Source organism: Pelophylax lessonae, assembly GCF_965119305.1.
Source record: "Pelophylax lessonae genome assembly, chromosome: 1".
Classification (NCBI taxonomy): Eukaryota; Metazoa; Chordata; class Amphibia; order Anura; family Ranidae; genus Pelophylax; species Pelophylax lessonae.
The window spans coordinates 672,312,810-672,337,797 of NC_138768.1; the positions used below are offsets into that span (position 1 = coordinate 672,312,810).

General features: G+C 45.6%; 1 protein-coding gene across 3 annotated transcripts in view; it reads left to right on the plus strand.

The window, feature by feature from the left end:
• Nucleotides 1–7,671, plus strand: part of ARFIP1 (ARF interacting protein 1) — a 260,045-nt gene extending 252,374 nt beyond the window's left edge. For all 3 annotated transcript variants that reach the window (XM_082244069.1, XM_082244071.1, XM_082244070.1), the window contains one exon: nucleotides 6,537–7,671. In XM_082244069.1, the coding sequence (XP_082100195.1) occupies nucleotides 6,537–6,692 (156 nt within the window). In that variant the 3' untranslated portion in view covers nucleotides 6,693–7,671. The remainder of the gene's footprint in view (nucleotides 1–6,536) is intronic.
• Nucleotides 7,672–24,988: the final 17,317 nt, after the last annotated feature.

Below are 24,988 nucleotides of genomic sequence, written 5' to 3' on the forward strand. Positions count from 1 at the left end.
AACGTTCTGGCTCCACCTTAGGGGCAGTCCCTGAGGGTATATCCTCCCTCTCTCTGCTACAAGGCATCAGTTTTTTTCTGTCTAGTCAGGAGTAAGGACCTAAGTTCCTTGCTGGGATCTTTTTGGTCCTGGCAAGATTTTTTCTTTAGAAAAAATATTTTTTAGGTAGTTTTCTCCAGTGTTTTTTTCCTGTGAGATCTTCAAGCAAATACGCCGGACTGGGCGACACTAGTGGTCACCCCAGCCGGCCTACGAGTGCGCGCAGACCATTGCATTGCGCTTGGTCGGCCGCGACACATTCAAGTAAGTATGCGGGGCCGGGCGACGGGCTGGATGTTGAGATCCAGTGGTCACCCCGGTTTCTGCCTACGAGCGCGTGCAGACCAGAGCTCCGCGCTGGGTCGGCCGCGACGGAGTCCCATTGGAGGGACTGACCTTGCGAGTTAAAAGTCTCGCTTGGACGCCAGGAACCAGAGCCGCCACTTAGCAGAGATGCAGGTGGATGTGCTGGGAAAAACGATTTCGGCGGTCCGCCGCCATTTTGCCGTAGACCGGGTGCATGTATGTCCTCAGGTCACGCCGGCCGCCATGTTTTTGGAGTCTATTGTCTCCTGTATGGGGGCGGCCATGTTTGATGAGCCCAGCTACCTCGTGGAGAGCTGGGAACGCCGGAAGGCGTACACAGGGGGCGGAGCCACGTCCTTCTACCCGGGAAAACGAACACAGCTCTTTCCAGTCTGTAAAAGACAGACGCTGACTGCAGTTGGTTGGAAACTTCTCTGCATCGGGTGGTGAGCCTTGGGGGTCCCTCTCTCTCTCTGTGGGGATCGAGAAGCAGGTACTCTGAGGGGCGCTATTGCGCTAGGGGGAGACACATAAAAAAAAAAAAGAGGTATTTTTTTGATTTAAAAAAAAAAGAAAAGTTTTTTGTTTTTTCTGGCAGAGGTGTCCTGAATTAACATGGACCCTGCCACTCATGTATCTCCACCGGATCCCCTCGAGGTGTCTGCAGGATCCTCCAGCACCCCACTGACAGTTGAATCATTGTCAGCTATTATGGAAACTTTTGTGTCCCGGGTGGAAGTGGCTTGTCAGGGACAGGGCGCAAGAAAGCGACCCCCGCCTAACCCCTTATTATCTGAAACTTCGGATTCAGACTCTGAGCCTATTTCTGCAGTTGCAGGTACTTCATCTGGGATTGGTGTCTCGGGTACTGTCTCTTCAGACACTGAGGAGGATGTTTCGGCATCAGCCATAGCCCGAGAGGAAGCGTTGGTAAACGCACTCATTGTATCTGTTCAAGAAACCTTAAGATTACAGGGTATTCCGTCGGAAATAGCTGAAACTGAAATCCCTTTTGGGACTAAAAAACGCATGAAAGTGGCGAAGGTTTTTCCATTGCCCAAATGTTTTGGCAATCCAATCAAAGAAGAATGGAGTCTGCCAAAACGCACCTCTGCTATTTCTAAACGCATTAACAGGCGTTATCCGTTTGAGGAAACCCTTATTAAGAAATGGACAGAACCACCTGTGGTGGATTCACCAATTGCTAGATTGAATAAAGCCACGGTTATTCCTTTAGAAGACGCTCCGTCTTTTAAAGATCCAGTGGATCGCAAGATAGAAGCTATGTCTCGCACCATGTTTTCCTTGATTGGATCAGCTTTCAGACCAATAATTGCTATTGGTCTGGTTTCGCAGACTGTAACTGAATGGACCAAGTGGTTACGCCGGGACTTAGAAGAGGTCCCTCAGGCGGTATCAGATTTGTTGGAACAAATGATACAGGGGTTACAGTTTGTGTGTGATGCGGCGTTAGACGCCACTCCATTATTGGCGCGAGCATCAGTTTCAGCAGTGGTTCTCAGGCGTACACTGTGGCTAAAAGGTTGGTTAGCCGACCAAGGTTCCAAAAAAGCATTAGCTAATATCCCCTTTTTAGGAGAGCGTCTATTTGGAGCCAACTTAGATGAGATCATTAAGGATCTCACGGGTGGAAAGAGCACCTTTTTACCGCAAAATGTTAAGGGTAAAGGAACTCGTCAAAGACGAGGGCCTTCTTTCTCTGCTCACAAAAAGTTTTTTCGTCCCGCGGGTGAAAAAATTAAGTCCTCCAAAGCTCCTTCAGGAGGCTTCAGGGGACGTTGGTCGGGCAAGCAAAAGCCCGCCCCCTCCAGACCTGAAGATAAATCGTCCAAAGCCTGAAGGTGCGCCCCCACCCATAATTGGGGTGGGGGGGACGTCTTCGCCGGTTCCCGGATCCATGGCTTTCCAGAATCCCGGACAAGTGGGTTTGCGAAGTCATAAGGTCAGGGTACAAGATCGAGTTTCGATCTCTCCCACCGGCGCGATTCTTCCCTTCCAATATCAGACTATCCCCGGATCGTTTAGAAGATCTGCGGAGAGCAGTCACGGATTTACTACAACAAGGAGTGGTAGTCCACGTTCCTTGGACAGAACGTTTTCAAGGGTTTTATTCAAACCTATTTACAATACCCAGGAAAGAGGGCAAAGTGCGTCCAATTCTGGACTTAAGGGCACTCAATTCCTTTCTCAACATAAGGAAATTCAAGATGGAATCCATTCGCACAGTAGCAGCCTTCCTGCATCCAGGGGATGTCCTAGCGTCCATAGACATCAAGGACGCCTATCTTCACATTCCCATTTTCGCAGGACATCAGCGGTTTCTACGCTTTTCCGTAGAAGAGAACCACTATCAGTTTGTGGCGTTACCTTTCGGTCTCGCCACGGCTCCTCAGGTCTTCACGAAGGTGTTGGCCCCAATGTTGGCACTACTGCGCCAAAGAGGCATATCGATTCTAGGTTACCTAGACGATCTCCTGCTTCATGCAGAGTCTCCTCAGACCCTGCTACAGAATATAGAAATTACTATAATTTCTTTACAGGAATTCGGGTGGCTGGTGAACCAGCAAAAGTCATTTCTGGTTCCCCCCCAGAGGCTCGAATATCTGGGTCTAATTCTAGACACAGTCAGGTCAAGAGTTTTCCTTCCGGTAGGGAAACTCCGAAAGATTCAATCAGCAGTCCAGTTGTTACTATCCAACAGCTGGTCTTCTCTTCGAACTTGCATGAGGATTCTGGGATTGATGGTGGCTTCCTTCGAAGCAGTCCCATTTGCCCAGTCCCATACCCGAATTCTTCAGCAAGAGATTCTTCTCAGATGGAATCGGAATCCGGAATCCCTGGACAATCGGATCCGATTGAGCAAACAGACCAGAGAGTCTCTGGTCTGGTGGCTTCGGTCTCCGATGCTCAGCCAGGGAAAGTCATTTCTGCCAATATATTGGACGATAGTGACCACGGATGCCAGTCTATCCGGATGGGGAGGAATTCTCGGTCAGTTATCTGTCCAGGGACTTTGGTCCCTGGAAGAATCCAGGTTGCCGATAAATGTATTGGAACTGAGAGCGATCAAACTTTGTCTGATTCACTGGACCGAGCAGCTCCAGGGCAGCCCGGTTCGGATCCAGTCGGACAACGCCACGGCCGTGGCTTATGTCAATTACCAGGGGGGCACCAAGAGTGTCCGAGCGGCCAAAGAAGTGGCTTGCATTCTTCGCTGGGCGGAACGATTTGTTCCAGCTATCTCTGCGGTGTTCATTCCGGGGGTGGAGAATTGGCAGGCAGATTATCTCAGCCGTCAGACCCTGGATCAGGGGGAATGGTCCCTCCATCCAGAAGTTTTCCACCAGTTGTGCCTACGGTGGGGCACCCCGGATGTGGATCTGTTGGCATCACGATTCAACAGGAAAGTACAGAGATTCGTGACTCGCTCCTGCGATCCTCTAGCAGAGACCGCAGACGCACTGATCGCCCCGTGGGGGCAATACCAGCTAATGTATGCCTTCCCTCCTCTCGGGTTACTGCCAAGACTTCTTCGCAGGATAGAGGAGGAAGGAATTCCAGTAATCCTGGTAGCTCCGGACTGGCCTCGCCGAGCTTGGTACGCCGACGTGGTCAGACTGGTGGCGGACGTCCCGTGGAGACTTCTCTCAGGGAGGACCTACTGTCTCAGGGACCGATCTTCCATCCTGCTTTACGATCGCTGGCTTTAACGGCCTGGCTATTGAGACCCAGGTGCTGAAGGACAAGGGATTGTCAGCTTCAGTTATTCCTACTCTAGTTAAAGCAAGGAAAGCGACTTCCAGAAAGATTTATCATCGTACATGGAATTCCTACATTGCATGGTGTGAACCTCTGGGGTTCCGTCCACGGTCTTATTCGGTTAGCCGAATATTAGCTTTTCTGCAACAAGGGGTTGAGCAGAAACTGGCCTTGAGCACTATCAAGGGTCAGGTCTCAGCATTAGCTATCTTCTTTCAGAAGCCTTTGGCTACTCATTCCTTGGTGCGGAATTTCATCCAGGGGGTGCGACATCTGGCTCCGCCAGTGCGCGCGCCGTTACCACCCTGGGATCTTAATTTAGTATTGTCGGTTCTTTAGAAACCTCCCTTTGAAGATATTAGGGAGATTCCTCTACCTACGTTGTCCCAGAAGGTGGCTTTCTTGGTGGCTATCACTTCTGCACGCAGGGTGTCAGAACTGGCCGCTTTATCTTGTCGTTCCCCATATCTGGTGGTTCATAGAGATAAGGTGGTTCTTCGTCCGAATCCATCCTTCCTACCAAAAGTGGTTTCAGAATTTCATCTGAATGAAGAAATTGTATTACCTTCCTTGTGTCCTAAGCCCAGTCATCCTCGGGAGTTTGCTTTACACTCCTTGGATGTGGTCCGGGCGATCAGGGTATACTTGAAAACGACAGACTCGTTTCGCAAGACGGATTCACTTTTTGTGATCCCGGATGGACCCAAAAAGGGGTTGCCTGCATCTGCCGCGACTATTTCCAAATGGATCAGACAGACGGTGGTACAGGCTTATTCTATTAAGGGTCGGGAGCCCCCGTTCCCTGTTAAGGCGCACTCCACTCGGGCACTTAGTGCGTCATGGGCCTTTCGCCATCAGGCGTCAGTGGTCCAGGTGTGCAAGGCGGCTACCTGGTCGTCGGTGCATACCTTTACAAAACATTATAAAGTTGATGTAATGGCATCGTCTGATGCCTCGTTTGGCCGCAAGGTTTTGCAGGCCGCCATTTGAGGAGACCAGTGGTCTGCCTCGAGGGTTTTTTTCCGTTGGAAATTTTCATTTGAGTCTCATTCTTTGTTTATAACGAGCCTTTAAAACTTCTAGTTTGGCACCGGTTGGGCCTTCTAGATTGGATTTTGATTTCGGTCAATCCCACCCCTCATTTGTGGCACTGCTTCTGGATGTCCCAGTTCTTGTGAATCAAGAAGACTACGTCTGTCAATGAGCGACAGAGAAAATCGGATTTTTGTAAGATCTTACCGTAAAATCCTTTTCTCTTAAGCTCATTGACAGACGTAGTACCCGCCCCTCTATCATTGAGTTGGGTTGGGTTAAATTCTCTGTTGCTGCTTTGTGACAGAACTGATGCCTTGTAGCAGAGAGAGGGAGGATATACCCTCAGGGACTGCCCCTAAGGTGGAGCCAGAACGTTTTTTCTTTCTGCCTAGTCCTGCTCCTGCGGAGACAACATAACCCAGTTCTTGTGAATCAAGAAGACTACGTCTGTCAATGAGCTTAAGAGAAAAGGATTTTACGGTAAGATCTTACAAATATCCGATTATTGAGCATTTTTTAAAATATTTTGAACCTTTGTCACTTGAGCATTCAGAATATATTGCATCTTTGCACCTAATAAATGCACAATATATTGTAATATATATGATTGATTGTATGCACATATCCACTTTAACTGAACATTTGAGTAACATGCTTTTTCAACACATTATATGCACTTTGGGATCCATCAATCTATCACATATTTTTTGCACATTCCTTGATTGCACTTCAAATTGTACAACTGCACTTTAAATACGGATTATTTTTATTCATTAAGTAGTGTAAAATAAGGGTAATAGCGCCTCACTATACTCCAATTCTGAATTTAAGCATACACTTAAATTGACGGCGAAATTACGCAAAGCTAGTATAAAATTATAAGGGCAGGGCGCGGTATCTCACATACACAATTACCTTGATATTGCATGCAACTGTATCTGCCACTAATGACAAATGTGCAATTGATACAAAATAAAAACCTTACTTTGAATCACCACTAGTTAGCAGACATAACCCTTCATTGATACCATTCAAGTTAGTGAATTCAGGAAATCATCTTACATCATCTTTGTATTTGTGATTTTAAGTGCATGGCAGGATAGTTCAGTAGCAGGGTGCACCCCCTAACCACACCAATCACTATAGTTCCTTTAAAAGGTACAGCCTATATCCGTGTTTCCACAACCAGTGGCTCAGCAACTGTTGTAGCACCTCCTGGGTTATGCATTTTCCACAGTCTGAACAACAACCTGAGGTTGTTTTTTTTATTTTTTTATGGTGAACTTGGGGCAATTAACATTTAGTGTGCAAACAAAACCTCTCTTCTCATATTTTAATGAAGGATGTAGCTTACTTATTTTCATCTTACTTCCTAGGTAAAAGTTCTTCACAATCAGCTTGTCCTGTTTCATAATGCAATAGCGGCCTACTTTGCTGGAAACCAGAAACAGCTTGAACAAACCTTGAAACAATTCCATGTGAAGTTGAAAACCCCAGGAGTAGATGCTCCATCCTGGCTGGAAGAACAGTAATCCACACGCAAACCCAAACAACGACCTCTGATCAGGACCAGTACACTTAATTGGAGAAGAGGGGCTGGGATCAAATGATTATCCTAATGATTTGTACACAGACCACTTTTATTTTTTCCTTTTAATACTCTAAAATGAAGTTATTAACAGTGAAACAAGACTTTACTATATATATAACGTTCATATCTGTTTCTTAAAGGACTCATTTATGTCTGTATGGCAAAGGCAGTCTGTTCCTATAGTATGTAAAATTTGTACTTTTGCACTGTCAAAAAAAAAATGAATTGGCATAATACTTGGCCAATTGTGGCAATTCCAAATGGTGCTTTCCATGAATTGCACCTATATCAGATTTTTTTTTAATATTTCGAACTATTAAACATCTTCAAAAAAAATACTTTAAATGTTAAAGATGTGTTCTCGAAAAAAAAAAAGTGCGGTTTTGTGAAGTGATGAGTTTTACATCTCGTAAATAGAAAGTCTATTTAGAATATTCTATTATGAGCTGCTAAGACTGTTGGCTTTCCTTGCTTTGACAACAACTCTTTTCATTAGGTGTATTTGTCACATTCTAAGCAAGATAAAAAAAAATGTGGACATTACTTTTTAACAGCTTGCTGCAATTGCTGAGTAACAGTAGTGGAAAATCATCAAGCTGCAGAATATTCACAGATTAAATTTCAATGCAGTTTTAAATCTGGACAGTGACAGACTGTGAAGTTTTTAACTAGTTTTGAACTGCAGCATGTCCAAGATCTCTTTTGAAATGACATATATCTTTCTGTCTCCAGAATGAAGGCCTATTAAGACTTTTGCACTGAAAAAGAAAAATGCACAGTTTACAAAGTACGTTTTTCAGTGTGGGGATGAGCATCCTAGGAGAACCCCTGTCACTCTGTGTTGAATGCACTGCAGCATTAAAACCGAGGTGCAGAAATGCCCATTGCGAAACTTATGTTTATTGAACTTTCCTGAGCAATACAATGCTTAAGAAGAAATGGGTGATCGGGTCCTTTTTATTATTGACATCTTTGCTCCCTTTTACAATGGATCTTCGTTTGTTTCCTAAAGGGCATGTTTAATATTTCTAAAGTGATTATTGCTCACACAGCAACTCATTCTATTTCCTAATAAGAGGGCAGCATTGTTCTTATGAGCTTTGTACTGTTCTAACAATATCTGTGTGTATAAGTTACATTAGCTATATATCACATTTGTTTACTTTTCTTTGTGCTTTTGTCCCTTTTACTTTATTACTAGAATTTATATTTAAAAGTTAGCTATAACCACTTTCATTATAAGGGGTGATGATATAGATTTCACTTAACCTCTGTGCACCTGATTGAGCCCCAAACCTTCCTGGGGTCTGTTCATCACCTAAGCGCCTCTGCATAAAAAAATGCAGGAGTTGCTCAATGCAAACAAAACCCATTGTTTTATTTTCCTACTTGGTGAAAGATATTGCTTTATTGGTCGCACAGTATGAGACTTAAAACTTGCAGAACAGGAATGTGGAGGCAATTACAATACACCTGCCACTGTATTTAAAGGGATATGTAGACTTTTTAATAGTTTGAAGGAGTAATATACAATTTAATTGAGTCAATTTACTCTTGTAGAGAATTGTCTAAACTGATGTTGTCATTGGAAACAATACTTTGTAATCTGTGCTTCACGTAGGCCAGGCTGTAAATGTTGCACAGCAAGAAAAATATATGTGGCCACTGCTGTATAGTAGAATTCATTCAAGACCAACATTAAAACTACAGAAGCTGTATAGTTTTTGTGCCTCTACCCCATCACACAAAAATTATAATTTTAATAAAGCTACAGTTCTAGGATTGCAGTTATGATGAGAAGCATGTTATTGTCTGCTGTTTATTTGTGGACTCTATAACTAGAGAAAACAGGGGTCCCTGTGCCTTAAGGCTCCACGTTGCACACCAGTAATCACTCCAAGGAATGGCACTTTAGTACTTGTAGCCTCCCTTTTTTTTCAGAGAAACAAATATGTGCCTCTGTTAAAGATTGATTGGGAGAATGAGAATTGTGTTTAGATGTAACAATATTAGCCTTAAATCAAATTCATGTGCCTTTTTACAAGATGTGACCAAGTTGTTCTCAACTGGACTTTTACACTTGATTTTTTTTTTTCCTTTTTTACTTTCCATTTTGAGCATGAAGCGGTATATTTCAACACTGCTGTTGTGTGTTCCTGTCCAGTCCAGTTTATTTCTACACTACCAGTAAATTGCTTAAGTTGTTGTAGCTTATCCATGTGTTAAATTTTGGTAAATATTGGTTTATTAAATACTTATACAGTGTGGTTTTGGTTAATCCTTTTTCTCTATTTAAAAGGTTTTATCCATGTTCAGTGAAAAAAGCAAACAGACTTTCTGAGGAGGAGTAATGGACAGAGCTAGGGGTCTAATACCATCTGAACCTCTAATCAGTTGAATGTTACCAGTCTGTAGGAACCAAAACTTTCAATATCCACTCGATTAATTTGAAGGCCAGCTGCATCCATTTTAGGCTTCAATTATTTATCGTTAATCTTAGAGATCGTATACTGGGAATTTTGTTGAGAAAGGGGGGAAATGTCACCACTGAAGTCTCCCAAATGTGAAAGCCAGTACATCACGCAGAGCTATACAATATCAGTTTTCAGCTGGTATTGACCTCTAAATTGTACCGTTACTCCCACTTTGATGGCAATTTCCACTTATGTTTAAACTGAAAATGTGTATTCCTTTTATTATCTCTAAAGATTGTAAATGCTGCAATTCTTTGTGTTTATTTTATGTTAATGTATCTTATGAGAAATTAATTTACAGTATTTAGTCTGAAATAAGATGTGTGATTCCTGTATCATATGTTCAATAATGTTACAATGTATTATTTGATCTGGTTGTTAGAATTCAGTTACATCAATGTACACGCATACCCTTTCTTGTCTTACAAACTTTTTCTATTCTTGAATACTGTTTCTGTAATAATAGATTACTGTCAAACCTGTGATTGTTCCTCCTGTGTGAACTTTTTATGACATTGGCTACAACATGTTTAATCTTTTATTTAGCTTTGTATTGCCGATATTTTTGACCATTGCACAATATACCTGTAAACACATAGAGGTATGGGGAATGGACAATGTTGACTCCGGACAGTTATTCTCCTAAACACATTATTCATATGAAAGCTCTTTTGCTAAAAAGCGTCACCAGAAAATATTTAAGAAGCTGGAGTGTTTCCTATGTGTTTGGTTTTCTATCTTGAAACAACCCTGTTGCTATAATGTCCTAAATCCAGCTCCACTCCAGTAAAAGTCATCTGACTACTTGCATTTCTTGCTGGCCCTGTTGCTGCAGAAGCTCTCTCTCAAAAAAAAAAAAAAAAACACCTTCAGGAGTGTTGATCCTGTGTGTCCACCACAGATCTCACTTCCTCCCACTTGCCTCCATTCTTTACAGCAGTGGTCCTAAACTCCGGTCCTCAGGGCCCACTAACAGGCCAGATTTTAAGTATTACCTTGGGGAGATGCAATCACTGAGCAGCAAATGATATCACCTGGAATGTATTTCAGTTATCTTGCAAACCTGGCCTGTTAGTGGGCCCTGAGGACCAGGGTTGGGGGACCAGGGCTTTACAGGATACAGTAGTGATATAAAGGTCTGCAGGAGGAACTAGTGAGAACTGTGGTATCCCAAGGTACAGTAGATGTTATACATTCTGTCCAGAAACGTCTGCATTAATTCTAGTTTTAGTATCAACATAGTGAACCTTTCATGTGGTTTTCTGTTTGATGCATGAGCTCTCTACATGTTCTACAGTGTATTAAAGTAGATGGATATATTATCGTATATATTACTTGTAAGAAGCTGCAGTTGGAACCATCTTCCCACAATGATTACTATAACTATACCTATAGTATGTTAAAAAAAAAAAAGTTGAACAAGGTGTTAATAGAGCTTTCATTTTACACAAGAATGAGCCCCTAGTGTAGCAGCAAGTCTAAGATTAGATGGGATTTAAACCTGTAGTGAAAACGTAGCAGAATGAAAATTTGAATCCAACCGACTGCAGTTGAGTAATATGAATTCATTTTACTTTAAATCCCCATGAATACGGTTTTTTGAGTGGATCATGCAAAATCCAAGTCTTTCACTGCATTCTCTGTACATAAGAAAGTGGATATTATGCATTATTGGTTGTACACGTCAGAAAAAACTAATTTGTGAAATTGTTGCACTACATGGATGACCATGCAGTTTTGCAACAATTACACAGTGGATAAGATACAAATATCACAACCTCTAACAATCAAGAGGCTGGACTAATGCCCTGTTCTCTGTTTCTTTAGTGGCAAAAAGAGTCTTAAAAATGCACCAAAAAAGAAGTGCTTCAAATGTGGACCTACCATAGTTTGACTGGTGTTTTAAAAAGTGTGTAAAGTTTTAGGGCTTAATATGAGCGCTCAACAATGCAAATGTCTTTGTGCCACTCAGATAAATTTCACATCTGAGAAGATAGATAAAAGGGCTCTTGCATATAGCTGGTAGCACCTGTTCAGAGTAGTTACGAATGTATTTCCTTAGCCATGGTGCAGTGAAGAGCCTGCCAGTGACATCATTGGTTGTATGCTGCTGTACCCATGTATACGGCAGTGCTTTTGTCATACATAAACATTGCTTGCATCTAATTGGATGCAAGTGCTGTTCAGGTGAGAATTTTTTAATTCGCTCCTTCGACAAAAGTGGATTGAAAAATTTGTCAAGAAGGAGGTAACCAAAACTCGAGCTACATATGTCCAACTTTAGATCAGTGTAGTTGTATCTGTAGACAAGCATAAGATGTGCATTTGCAGTGCCCACACAATCTATACATACAGCCTAAAGCATATTTTAGCAAGTTCCTCAAAAAAAAACACAACCAAAATACACTTAGTGGGTGGCCCTGCTGGCCACCTTTCACCCCGATATCCCTTGAGTGAAAAAAAAATCAAAGGAGTCAGACAGGACAAAATGTGGGACTTGCTGTCAAAAAACAATAGCTACAGCAGGAGATTCATCCATGGTGTGGATAGAGGGATCAAGCTGGTCTGCCAGCTGAACAAAAAAAAGTTGGAACTATCTGTCAAGTGTCTGATCATTGGGCAATTGACGGTTCAGTTTCTCTTGTATATGGACAGCCTAACTTGAAGACTGTTGAGCACCTCTTATCCATGTCCATGTGTTTAGATAATCACAAAGTGCTATGCATAAATTAGATAGTAAAGTGTTGTATCTTAGGAGAAACAGTAAAGAAGTGCCATAAAAGTTATAACTGCAAATAGGTTTAAAAGCTTTTCCCAGTGAAACTAGTATTTCTTTATGGGGACAGCTTCATTCAATGATGTATTTATGTGAAAATTGGGATTGAACTCCAAATGTTTTACCTAAAATGAGCTCTAACATAGTCTATGCTGTCCTTGCTTTTCTAAAAATTCAATAAAATTTTGTATAAAAAAAAGTGAGCTCTAAGATGAAGGAAGAAAAAAAAAACAGTTATATTAAACATGGACCAGCAAAAAAACAAAGCAAAAACACATTATTGTTGACTCGTATAAAGGCACAAAAGCAATAAAGAAACATGGACACATTTTTGGTACCCTTCCATGAAAAAAAAAAATTCCACACTTTTCTCTGAAATACTTTGAGCCCGACTAAAGTAATTGGCATCCATCATTCAGACTTTGCTTTTAATTTTGATTTGAGACAATTTTTTTTTTAATAAAGCAAACCAATATGGCCTTGAAAAAAATGTTGGGTCACTGTAAACAAGCAATTTCTGTAACTTTCAGTGAGACTTCTGCACCTGCCAACAGATTTGGCCCACTCTTCTTCAGCAGCTGTCCCAGGTTTGAAGGGTGCCTTCTCCAGACTGCATGTTTCAGCTCCATAGATGTTCTTTTGAATTTGGATCAGAGATCATAGAAGGCAACTTCAGAATAGTCCAGTATTTTGTACTTTGCCATTTTAGAGTTCTTTTAGCTGTGTGTTTTGGCTCATTCTGTTGGAGGACCTCTGACTAAGAAAGAAATTTCTGACACCATGTAGTACATTTTGCTCCAGAATTCTCTGATCGTCTTGCACTCTTATTGTGCCCTGCACAGATTCACGTCACCCTGTGCCCAATGCAAGAAGGCTGCAGAAAAAAATAACTAGGCCGCCTTCATGTTTCACAGGAACGTGGGGACAATCCATAATGCTGCTTGGGCACTCACCTTAACACTTAATTCAATGCAAGTAGGCAGCTACAGGATGTTATACAGGGCCATGGTGCATCCCTATGAAACCAAGTTCCTGCAGACCTCTTTGGGGGCATGCCCACTAAGAAGACAAAATCTGGAGTTCATATACAGTCCAGCATCATGTACCAGTAAGATATGGTTGCCCTGTTCATTTGTGACTGTGCTGTAAAAAATTGGGGTAAAATTTTAATTGTATTCACTACAGTGTAAACATTTCTAATTTGGTGCCAAAACTCAACCACTCAGTGCTTAGTCTCAGATGGATGACCACGTATACTATCACACCATAGGTCTCACATTTTACTGCCACTTCACCTAGAGCCTTTATATGGTACTCCAAGAGCTTCCTTTACCCATGAGGATTCTCTACAGGACCATCTACACCCAGGTTGCTGTGTTCTCCTTCTGGACATGCTTACCTTCTAGTATACACCCTTCTCTGTGAGTACCCCACAGGGGATTACCCTCATATGTTGCTTATGGCAGAGACCAGGCTTAGTTGGGCCTTTGCAAAACCACAGGCAAACATTCACTCCAAGTCCCATACAACACTCAGTTCAATCTCAGAGTGACCTTGTACCAGCAGAAGAGACGGCCCTAACACTAATCTATACATCCAATTCTAGGTCTATTTCATGCATGCAACAAGCCACCTGTTTAAGAAAAGCAAAATTGACTGCTTCTATTTCACAATTCCTCTGACAAAAAGCAGCCTTAATCAGACATCTTTGCCCAGGAATCAAAAACTTCATGCTTCTTCTCCTACTCGTTTTTCTCTACCTAAGTCGCATCTAAATATGTCTGCCCTAGGCTAAGCAGATACAGAAGGGAATGAAGAGGATACTGAAGCAGTATTTGAGGAAGTTGCAGAAGATTTCTCTTCTCCAGATTGCTGCTATAGTAAAGATGGAGTTTAAAGCTGAATTCCAGGAATTCAGCCACTTTGCAAAATGTGCAGGCATACTATGAGTGAAGTCCAATAAGGTGCAGGACTTATCTCTATTACTTACACCTGTCAGGTTTATGGCGCTCCTTCAGGAGACACTCTGGGCTCCAAGAGAAGAGAAGCACGCACAGCAGCTCTGCCCGCCCTTTCCCCTCTTCTGCCCATTCACAAAAGCCTATGTGTTTTGTGAATTACTTTGCATAATACAAAGGCTTCTGTGATTGTGGAAGTGCAGGCAGAGCAGTTAAATGAGACCAGAAGGTACAGCATCGGAGCTCCCAGAACTATAGTAATGGCTGACTTTCGGGGAGCTTGATAAAGCTGTCGGGTGTAAATATTCGGGATAAGTCCAGGAGGTGGCATGCACCTCATTGGACTTAGTGTTACTAAACCCAGGATCCTGCATTTACTAGATCTGGTTTCCCACAGTACAGAACATGGAAATTCAATTATGTTAATACATATAAACGGCTAAATACCTTTTCTCATTAGCAGTTTATCGCAGCCTTGTGACTTTTATCAGTGTCTGGCTAAAGCTTGTAGGAGGAGTTTCCATTCTACTCTGACATTTCCTATGAGGCTGCAAGAACTCTGACCCTCTGGACAGTGCTGATTGGCCCTGTGCTGATCACACACACACACCCTCCCAATAAAAAAAAAAAACTCTGTAGCAATACACACCAAACTGAGCATGTGCAGCGTGACTGCAAAGCTCTGTTTTATTAGGATATGGATTGGGGACAGTGGAAGAAGGGGAGGATCAGAGAAGACAAGCTCAAACCTCTTTTCTCTTTCGTTAATTGAGGGACATAGCTCCTGTCATTCTTGATCATTGGGTTATGCTGCCCTCACTAGGAGTAGGACACTAGGCAAAAAAAACTTCTGGCTACACCTCTGGGCAGTGCCAGTGGGTATACTCCCTCTAACTAATAAAAGTACACAGGGTCCTCAGTCCATTCAAACCCTCCACATAAGGGGAATGGTGTAATATTCAAAGCACATCAACGCTCCGTCCATTAGGACCGGGTACCTCAACACCTGATATGCTGCCAAATAATTTATTTGGTATACTCCCTCTCCCTGCTATAGTCACTCAGTTATATTTCTGCCTAGTCCTAAGTAAGAACCTAGTTCCTTTCTGGGATCTTTAGTCCTGGCAACATTTTTTAGATAGCATTTTTTTCCTCCTGAATTTTTCCTGTGAGATCTAATACCAACTGCCGGACTGGGTAATCTAGATCAGTGTTTCTCAACTCCGGTCTTTAGAGCACACTAACAGGCCAGATTTTAAGTATTACCTTGGCGAGATGCAGACTAGAATACTGCAATCACTGAGCAGCAAATTATATCACCTGTGATGTATTTGTTTTCTTGCAAACCTGGCCTGTTAGTGTGCCCTGAGAACCGAAGTTGAGAAACCCTGATCTAGATCCAGTGGTCACCCCAGTCTAGCCAGCGAGCGCATGTAGACCTCAGCTCCGTGCTAGGTTGGCTGCGACATAGCCGCACTGGACGGGGTCTGGTGAGAGACTGGACGGAGTCTGCGAGTTAAGTCTTGCTAGTTTGCATACGACCTGGCTTCAGCCTGAGTTGCAGCATTCCTCCTGGCGGTCAGCCCTCCATTTCGATGTAGAGGAGGATCTGTCTGGAGCGGTGCCCACTTGTTCCTGGTATAGTGAGTAGCTGTCCACCCTTGGAGGGTTTTGTGGTGGACGTGGGCCCCTCCTTGGGACGGTCGGCCCCCCGGTTTTTCCTCCTTCCCGCAGGCACCCCTCCTTGTCAAGTTCCTCATCCTGCCCCCCTCCACATACACTGGGGATGTATTTTTTTGGGTGGTCTGGCCACCTTCCTGGGGTGGGGACAGGGCACTTATGGCGATGGGGGGCTGGGGGGGTGCGCCAGCAGCCGGACAATCAATTGTGCAGGGGGGTTGTACCTGGTGGGGGCTCCTGCCAGGGCCCCCCATCCTGCCTGGATCGGTCCTGGGGCCTGGTCCCCCCATTCTGGGTCCCTGTATGCCTCGTGGTGCCACGCCAGTCTGCTATTTTGTTGCAGCGTGTGTGTTTCCTATATACGGTGGCCATATTTGTGTAGTCCTGCAGCCATTTTCTTGTGGCTTACCTTTTTGCAAATAGCGGTGGCCCTAACAGTGAAGCCCTGTGGGCGGCAATTTCAGCAGTGGGAGCCCCTCCTTATCCCCTGGTGCTGACTCCTGAATCATTTAGCTTCCTGATCGCCACACGTGTAGTACAGAATTTATGGGTGCTTGCAGGTGCCTGTGTCGGTGGGTGGTGAGTCTGGTGGGGCCCTCTCCCTCTCTGCTGAGGATTGCTCTGTGCCTTGTGCTTGGCAACCGGGTGGTGCTGCCAGTGTGGTGGGGGTTGTCCCTTAGCAGTGTGTTACACTTTTTGTGTGGTCCCCCTGGTAAATCATGGAGTCCTAGGAGCATGTTTTCCCCACATGATCCGCTCTCTGAGCCCCCCTGGGTCCCAACCATCCATCCATGCACTGACGACGGTCCTGGAGTCCCTTGTGTCTCAGGTGGAGGCGGCTTGCGGGCGACAGGCTAGCAAAAAGCACCCCCCCACCTCCCCCTGGCTCATCTGTCTCATCAGATCCTGAATCTGACTCGGCCATCGCGGACGTGGGTTACCCCGCTGGGTCTGCGAATACACGCCAGGAATCCTCTGATAGTGAGGATGATTCCTCCACGTCTGCGACCACGCACAAAAAGGCTCTGGTAGATGGAGGACACAGCTGAAACTGCGACGGAGGCGCAGGTACCCTTTGGCACTCACAAGCCATCCAGAACAACATAGGTGTTTCCTTTTCCCGCCTAATTTGACAGAATTGTCGCTAAAGAGTGGGGACGACCAAAGCCTCCCCGTGGGGTTCCTAAGCGCTTTACTAGGCGTTACACCTATGAGTAGTCCCGATTAAACAAGGCAACCATGATTCCAGTGGAAGTGTCCCCGGCCTTAAGGATCCTGATGACCAGAAGGGGGAGGCTGTGGCCCGCATTATGTACACATTAGCGGGCTTTGCAATGAGGCTGGTATTTACCATTGCCCTAGTGTTGCAAACTCTGACCTAGTGGGCTAAGCTCCTATGTCATGCCCTGCAAAGTGAACCCCTTCGTCCTGCCTTTGCTGAGCTGCCGACCCAGCTGGTCCAGGGGTTGCAGTTTATTTGTGATGCCTTCTTGGATGCGGCTCCCCTGATGGCTCACCTCTCTGCTTTGGCGGTGGTCATTCGAGTGTCTTTTGGCTTAAATGCTGGTCTGCGGACCAGACTTCTAAGAAGGCCTTAACTGATCTTCACTTTTAAGAAGATCATCTGGAGCTACCCTGGATGACGTCATTAACGGTCTCACACGGGGGAAAAGTACCTTTCTTCCACAGGCTACTAAGGGTTAGAAACCTCGTCATAGTTGCGGGCCTTCCTTCTCGGCTCATAAGACATTTTTTTTTTTCGTCCCTTAGGGTCGACTTTACAAGGGCTCGAAGCCTTTCAGGGCCTCTGGCGGCTCCAAACAAATCTGGTTGGCAAGCCGAGAGCGGGCTTCTCCAGACCCACAGACAAGGCTCCTTCAGCATGAAGGTGCGTCCTTACCCGTATCTGGGGTGGGGGGATGGCTACGCTGGTTTCCTGAATCCATGGACTTCCCTGGTGCAAGACAAGTAGGTCCACAAAGTTATTTGATCCGGTTACAAGATCGAGTTTCGCTCTTGTCTCCCCGCAAGGTTCTTTCCTTCCTATCTGCACCTGCCCGCAGACCAATTACAGGGTCTGTTTGGGGACGTACAAGACCTGTTCCTTCAAGGGGTTATTGTCCCGGTTCCGACTGCAGAACGTTTTTAGGGTTTATACTCAAACCTGTTCACAGTCCCCAGGAAGGAAGGCAAAGTGCGTCCAATCCTGGACCTCAAGGCGCTAAACTGCTTGGTGCAAGTACAGAAGTTCATAATAAAGTCCATTCCAACGGTGGTGGTATCCCAACGTCAGGGGGATTTTCTTGCCTCTATCGACATCAAGGATGCTTACCTTCACATTCCAATATGTGCCAGTCACCAATATTCTTTCTGCTTTGCTGTGGGAGAGGAGCATTATCAGTTTGTGGCGTTACCCTCTGGTCTCACCTGCGCTCCTCAAGTCGTCGCAAAAGTTTTTGGCTCCGGTGCTAGCTTTGCTACACCAGCATCATGGTACTGGGCTATTTGGATGATCTCCTTCTGCGAGCGGAGTTTCCATCTGTGTTAGAGAAATTAAGAATGTTTTTATAATCATTTATGTATAAGACTGAAAGGGTCACACCCTGTGACTCCATTTTATTTTGCTATAGTTTAACTGTTTGACTCGCAACCTAACTGGTTTTAACTGCTTCATACTATATATGGTAATAATGTCAAGTTTCTATTGTTCAGACTAAAGCCTGTAAGACTAAAACCCACATACCCTTTTTAGGAAATGATACAATAAAAGGCCTACCAATCATTGTGCGAGGGGAAGGGTTAGGTCAGGATGTTTTAACTGTATATAAGATATAGACAATCTTAAAAAAGCAGACAAGTCTCAGATAGGAGCCAACTAGGCTAGCTACTGTGTATGGAGCCCTATTCCATGGGTCACAGAAGGCTAGAACCAGTGGGTGAATATCTGACAGTCTCCTGTACTTGTCTCCTCGTACAAGAATAAATCTTTCTAATTTTCTAAGTGTGGTCAAAGGTGAATTTTTCAAAAAAGCAAAGGTGAATTCCGTCCAGAAAGCTGGATTATTTGAATCTGGCTCTGGACTCGGCCGTAGCCAGAGTGCTCCTTTCTCTGGACAAACTTCAGAAATTGCAGGCTTAAATTCGTCTCCTGCTGTCCAACAAGTGGCCACCCCTCCAGACTTGCATGCAGCTGCTGGGCCTGATGGTATCCACCTTTGAGGCAGTTCTGTTTGTGCAGTTCCATAAGAGGTCCCTGCAAAGGGAGATTCTAACCAAATGGGACAAGACTTTGCAGTCTCTGGACAATTGGATCCGACTGAGTCGGAGGAACAAAGCAGTCACCTGACATGGTGGCTTCGCTCCCTGGTGCTTCGGCTGGCAAAATCCTTCCTCCCCTTGTATTGGACAGTGGTCACCACAGATGCCAGCCTGTCCAGCTGGGGAGTTGTCCTCGGCAAGCAATGTCCTGGAACTCCGAACGATCAGACTGTGTCTGGATCACTGGACGGATCGTCTTAAGGGAAGCTCTGCATATTCAATTGGAGAATGCCACGGCCGTGGCTTATGTCAAGCACCAAGGGGGTACAAGAAGTGCCCTGGCGGTAGCCAGCATTCGAAGGTGGGCAGAACAGTTCGTTTCAGCCCTCTCCACTGTATATATTCCCGGGGTGGAAAATTAGCAGGCGGACTACCTCAGTCAGCAGGCGTTGGACCATAGGGAAGTGGTTCCTTCATCTGGAGGTGTTTCATCAGCTGTGTCTCCGGTAGGACACTCCCAAGGTGGATCTGTTGGTGTCTCGGCTCAACAGAAAGGTGCAGAGATTTGTGGCTCGGTCAAGGGATCCGCTGGCAGACACCTCACACGTGCTGGTGGCCCAGTGGGGTCAGTATTGTCTGATTTGCGCCTTCCCTCCTCTCAAGCTTCTGCCCAGACTCCATGCTGGATTGAGGCAGAAGGAATTCCAGTCATCTTAGTGGTCCCAGACTGGCCTCGCCAGGCTTGATATGCCAATCTTGTATGGCCGGTTGTTGACGTTCCTTGGAAGCTTCCTCTCAGAGGATCTGCTGTTCCAAGGACCAATCTTCCATCCTGCTTTACAGTCGCTGGCTTTGATGGCTTGGCTGTTGAAAGCCAGGTGCTAAAGGATAGGGGTTTGTCTGAATCGGTGATTCCTACGTTGTTAAGCTACGAAATCTACTTTGAGGAAGATCTACCATTGGACGTGGAAGACGTACATTGCGTGGTGTGAGTAATTTGGGGGTGCATCCTCGCTTCTTCTCGGTAACTTGGATCTTAACCTTCCCTCAATGGGGGGTTGAACAGATATTGGCCTTGAGTACCATCAAGGGCCAGGTATCAGCCTTGGCGGTCTTTCTCCAATGACTCTTGGCCACACACTCCCTGGTGCGTACTTTTCTTCAGGCTGTCCGACATGTGGGCTCCTTTGCCGCCTTGGGATCTTAATTTAGTGCTTTCAGCTGTACAGAAGCCTCTCGTTGCAAATATTCAGGAGATTCCCTGCTTACGCTGTCCCAGAAGGTGGCCTTTTTGGTGGCTATCACCTCTGCACTCAGGGTGTCGGAACTGTCGGCTCAGGTAATTAGGGTGTACCTGGCAGCTACGGAGTCTTTCAGGACGTCAGACTCTCTATTTGTGCTCATGGATGGACCTTGTAAAGGGTTGTCTGCTTTCCTCTGCGACCATTTTCAGATGGATCAGACAGACGGTGGTTCAGGCCTATTCCTTCAGGGGTCAGGTTCCTCCTTTCCCTGTCAAGGCGCACTCTACTCAGGTGCTTAGTGCCTTCTGGGCAAACTACCTCTGTCTCAGCCAGGACCAAGAATCCTTTAGTTATAGCCTTGGATGCTCTAATAATTCCCTGGTCTCAGTTCAGACTAACCTATGCCTAGCCTCCAGTGCAAATTCTGCCTCATCTGCTCAAAAAGTAATGCAAAGAGAAAAATGGTGATTGTAATTGCACCAAACTGGCCCAGAAAAACCCAGTACACAGTAATGGCTGTTGAAGCCCAGGTCTAAAAAGATTTCTAGCAAACTTTGCAATGAAAAACTGGGATTTTTGGTTCACACATTGCAGTTCATTTTTGAGCTGGCCAACTGTGTCACAGTAATCCCTCTTATGGTCAATCCTACTTTGCTTTGCCAATGCAAATGCTAAGGATGACACAATGCCCACATGAGGAAAACAGACACAAAGTGGGGAAGAGCTACAAGGTTCAGGTCTGGTCACTGACCTATGATACAACATAAACAAGATATTCAATTTATATATGTTTTTTCATTTTAAAGTTTGATAGAAAGAGTATATAGTAGTGTGCAGAGGATTTATCCATAATTTCTACTGTTAACATGTGGTCACACCCCTTTAGCACCTGATAGATTATATAAATGTACAAGCTATTGGGATTTGAGCAAAGGTATATCTTGTTTCTCTGAACACATCAAGGATATTCCCTTAGATGACCTCTCCTGCTGCGTGCCCTTTTTGGTTGCTCAGACGTTTCTCTGAGTTGGCAGCTTTCTCTTGTAAGGAGCTGTTACTCATACTTCAGAAAGACAAGGTTGTCTTATGCCTACAATTTTTCTTCCACAGGTGCTATCAGACTTTCACCTCAATGAGGCCATAGTGCTAACATCCTTATGCCCAGCTCCAAAGCATAACATCCTTATGCCCAGCTCCAAAGCATCCAAAGACAATCTTTTTTTCGTTGGCTGGGCAAAGAGCCATTAGAGTCTACTTCAATCAGACAGATGGATTCCTTATTGTCCTGTCCACATCCACCATTGTGAAATGGATTATAAATCTGATCGCTAGAGCTCACATTTTGATGGAAAATGTCTTCTGTTGTTACGGGTCTGTTTCCCTAGTTGTTGCCCACCCTTTTCATTTATTACTTGGGGACATATTAGGAATATTGTCTTTGCTGTAAATTTCATATCTTAGAGTACAATAAAGGGCATGGGCCACCCCCATTGCATTACCTCGGTTTAGGCTCATATCTTCAGGTAATTGGATACTGGCAAGTTTTTGAGGACACACCTACTGGGTGACTCCCCTATAAGTCTACCCCACTCAGTGAGTCCTCAAAAACTTGCCAGTATCAAATTACCCGAAGATATGAGCCTAAACCGAGGATCTATGAATGCTTTTCCTGTGTTCTGTACTATACTCCAAGATATAAAATGTATGTGTAAGTCGAAATTCCTCTTTCTACTCATCTGTCCTCTTTCTACTCAGTCTGTCCAAAGGACATTCTTCCAAAAGCATTGGGGCATTTAGCAAATTTCAGTCTGGATTTTCCATGTGTTTCTTTCAATAGTGTAGCCCTTCTGGGTCTGCTTCCTTTAAGCCCACTGTTCCTCAAAAAGCGATGGATGGTGCAATCAGACACTGAGGTACCCTTAACCAGAGGCAGCTCTAGGCTTTGTGAGGCCTTCGACAAAATGTAGACATGGGGCCCCACTCACGCCCACAATAAGAAAAATAATTCAAACAATCAAAATTAACTGTATAAGGAGGGTACAGTCAGGGCCACTGATAAGAGGGTACCACCGCCCCCTTCTGTACCGGGCCCGCGCTCCTTCAGTTTACCAGAGGGCCCGGCAGCTGATAAGCAGCTCTCTCCCTCTCTCAGCCGATCCACAGTCTCCAGTCATTCTCTCCCTGCACACCTCATTGCTCTGATTTTAGCTCTGCTTCCTGCATTACTCTCTATCTACCTGGGTAAGTTTGTTTTTCAGCCCTCCCACCACTCCAGAGTCTTGCCCTGCTCACTGTCCCTGTCATATATCGCCCACCCCATCCCTGCAATTACGTTTTTATCTTACTCCCTTCTCAGTTGAAAGTTGATTCTGCAGTCACTCCTTCTCCCATGTGATCTGTCCTGAGTCACAGTCCATCCTGTTCCTCCAACTGCCCAGCTTGTATGTCCTTTTCTACTCTGACCCCCCCCAGCTCTGCCTCCCTGACACCGTTACAGCCATAGATGTCTTTTATCTTATCCAGCCTGGCTCAGTGTTTATGTAGTTGGGCTTCCCAATCCCATAGTTGCCAACACTCGTATTTCCCGGGACATTCACGGGAAACTGACTGATGTCCCGGGGAGTCTTTGTCCCGTCTTTATCCCAGGGAGAATCTCAAAAAATGAACAACTATTAGCTCAGAGTCCCAAGGCCTGGGGTTGGCCCGGGAACTCGGGGCTACATACCTTCAGCAATATAACATTATAACAATATAACATTTATCCTGCATCCAGTGATTGGTGGGCAAGTCAGGGGCAGCCGCAATGAGAGTGGAGCTGTCAAAATTAAGTGCTGATGTCGGGGTGGGTAGAGCCGATATGTGGGGCCCTGCCCCTTTGTCCAGTTCATAGACAAACAGCCGCTGGCCGAGGAGAAAGTTGGCAGGGGGCGTGACCATTTGTAACTACTGTATGTGCATCAACAGCGATGTATAATACACCTAAATTATACACTGATGTGGGTAAACATACAGTAGTTACAATTGGTCCCACCCCCTGCCACCTTCCTCCCCGGCCAGCAATGTATACACGCCGCCACTGCCAGCTGTTTGTCTATGTATTATACAAAGGGACAGAGCCCCGCATATCGACCCGCCCATCTCCGACATCAGTGCTTTAATTTGACAGCTCCAATCACTCTCATTGCGGCCGCCCCTGACTTGCCCACCAATCACTGGCTGTGTTGGATAGATGTTACACTGCTGTATGTTCTGCTCTGTTGCACTCATTTATGTTCCATTTGATGCCGCCATTCTTCCCTCGGTTCCTGTATTCCTGAACCTTGCACCCCGTACAACTCACTCCTGAACCTTGCACTCCTGAACCTTGCACCTTGCACCTCACTCCTGAACCTTGCAAAATGCTCTAATTGGTGTTACATTCACCTTAATCTAGTGGCGGGCAAAGCTCCCTGGTGCTGATCTTTACGCCCCCTTCTTATGTTGGAAAGGGACATCGTGGGATCAAATTTACCTTCGGGCTCAAGCCCCTGGTCTTTTTCCTACCTAGCAACACCCCTATGTCCCGGGCAGCAGCCAGCCTAGACTCTGCATCACAAAACCCAGCTGCAGTGCTGGGCTAACACACGGGTTAAACAGAAAGATTTCTCAGATCCTCTCCCTGCCTCCTTCTCTCCAATTAATTAGCATGCAGGGAAGTCAAGTGGCGCTTACCTCTCAGTGATTGGCCGGGACTCAGAGAGGAGGAGTGGCCAGCCTCCGAGAAGTGAACGGGAACAAGACAGGCTGACCTGAGCTCAACTGCAGCATGTGTGCATCCAAGCAGAGGTTTGTTTGTACCCTGTAGTTTGGGCTCTCTCTGCAGCTGAATGTCTGTGGAAATCCACACAATAGGTGGGCTCTTTGTCTGTTTTTTTTGTGAGGGAGGGTGAGCAGCAGGTTTACACACACACACACACACCCCCACACACACACACACACACACACACACACACCCCCACACACACACACACACCCCCACACACACACACCCCCCCACACACACACACCCCCCCACACACACACACACACACACACACACACACACACACCTGAGCAAACTTCACTGACTAGTGTAGTTAGCTCACTGACATCCCTCCACCATATACAGAACATTGTACACATTCATGGCCATGTGAGAAGCCTCTGCTATCAGCTGTGTCCTTAGTCTCTGACCCCATCTGTTGTAGCATGTCCGCAGTCTCTGACCATCTCTTGCATCATGTCCACAGTCTCTGACCATCTCTTGCATCATGTCCACAGTCTCTGACCATCTCTTGCATCATGTCCTCTCCCCCACTCACTCTCTTTCTCCCCCTTGCTCCTTCTCTCTCTCCCCCTCCCTCCTTCTCTCTCTCCCCCTCCCTCCCTCGCTCTCTCTCTCCCTCTCCCCCTCCCACTCCCGCTCCCTCTCTTCCTCGTCCTCCCCCTCCCTCTCTCTCCCTCGGTTACTCCCTCCCTCTCCCTCTCTCCCCACTGCCCCTCCCTCTCTGCCTCTCTCCCCATCCCCCTCCCTCTATTACTCTCTTCCCCTCTCTCTTTCCCTCACCCCCTCTCTCTCTCTCTCACCGCCTCTCTCTCTCTCCCCCTTCTCCCTCTCCCCCCTCTCCCTCTCTCTCCCTCTCCCCTCTCTCTTTCTCTCTCCCCTCTCTCTTTCTCTCTCTCTCCCTCTCCCCCTCCCCCTCCCCCCTCTCTCCCCCCCCTCTCTCCCTCTCCCCCCCTCTCTCCCTCCCCCCCCCCACTCTCTCTCCTCCTCTCCCTCTCCTCCTCTCCCCCCCTCTCTTCCTCTCCCTCTCCTCCTCTCCCCCCTC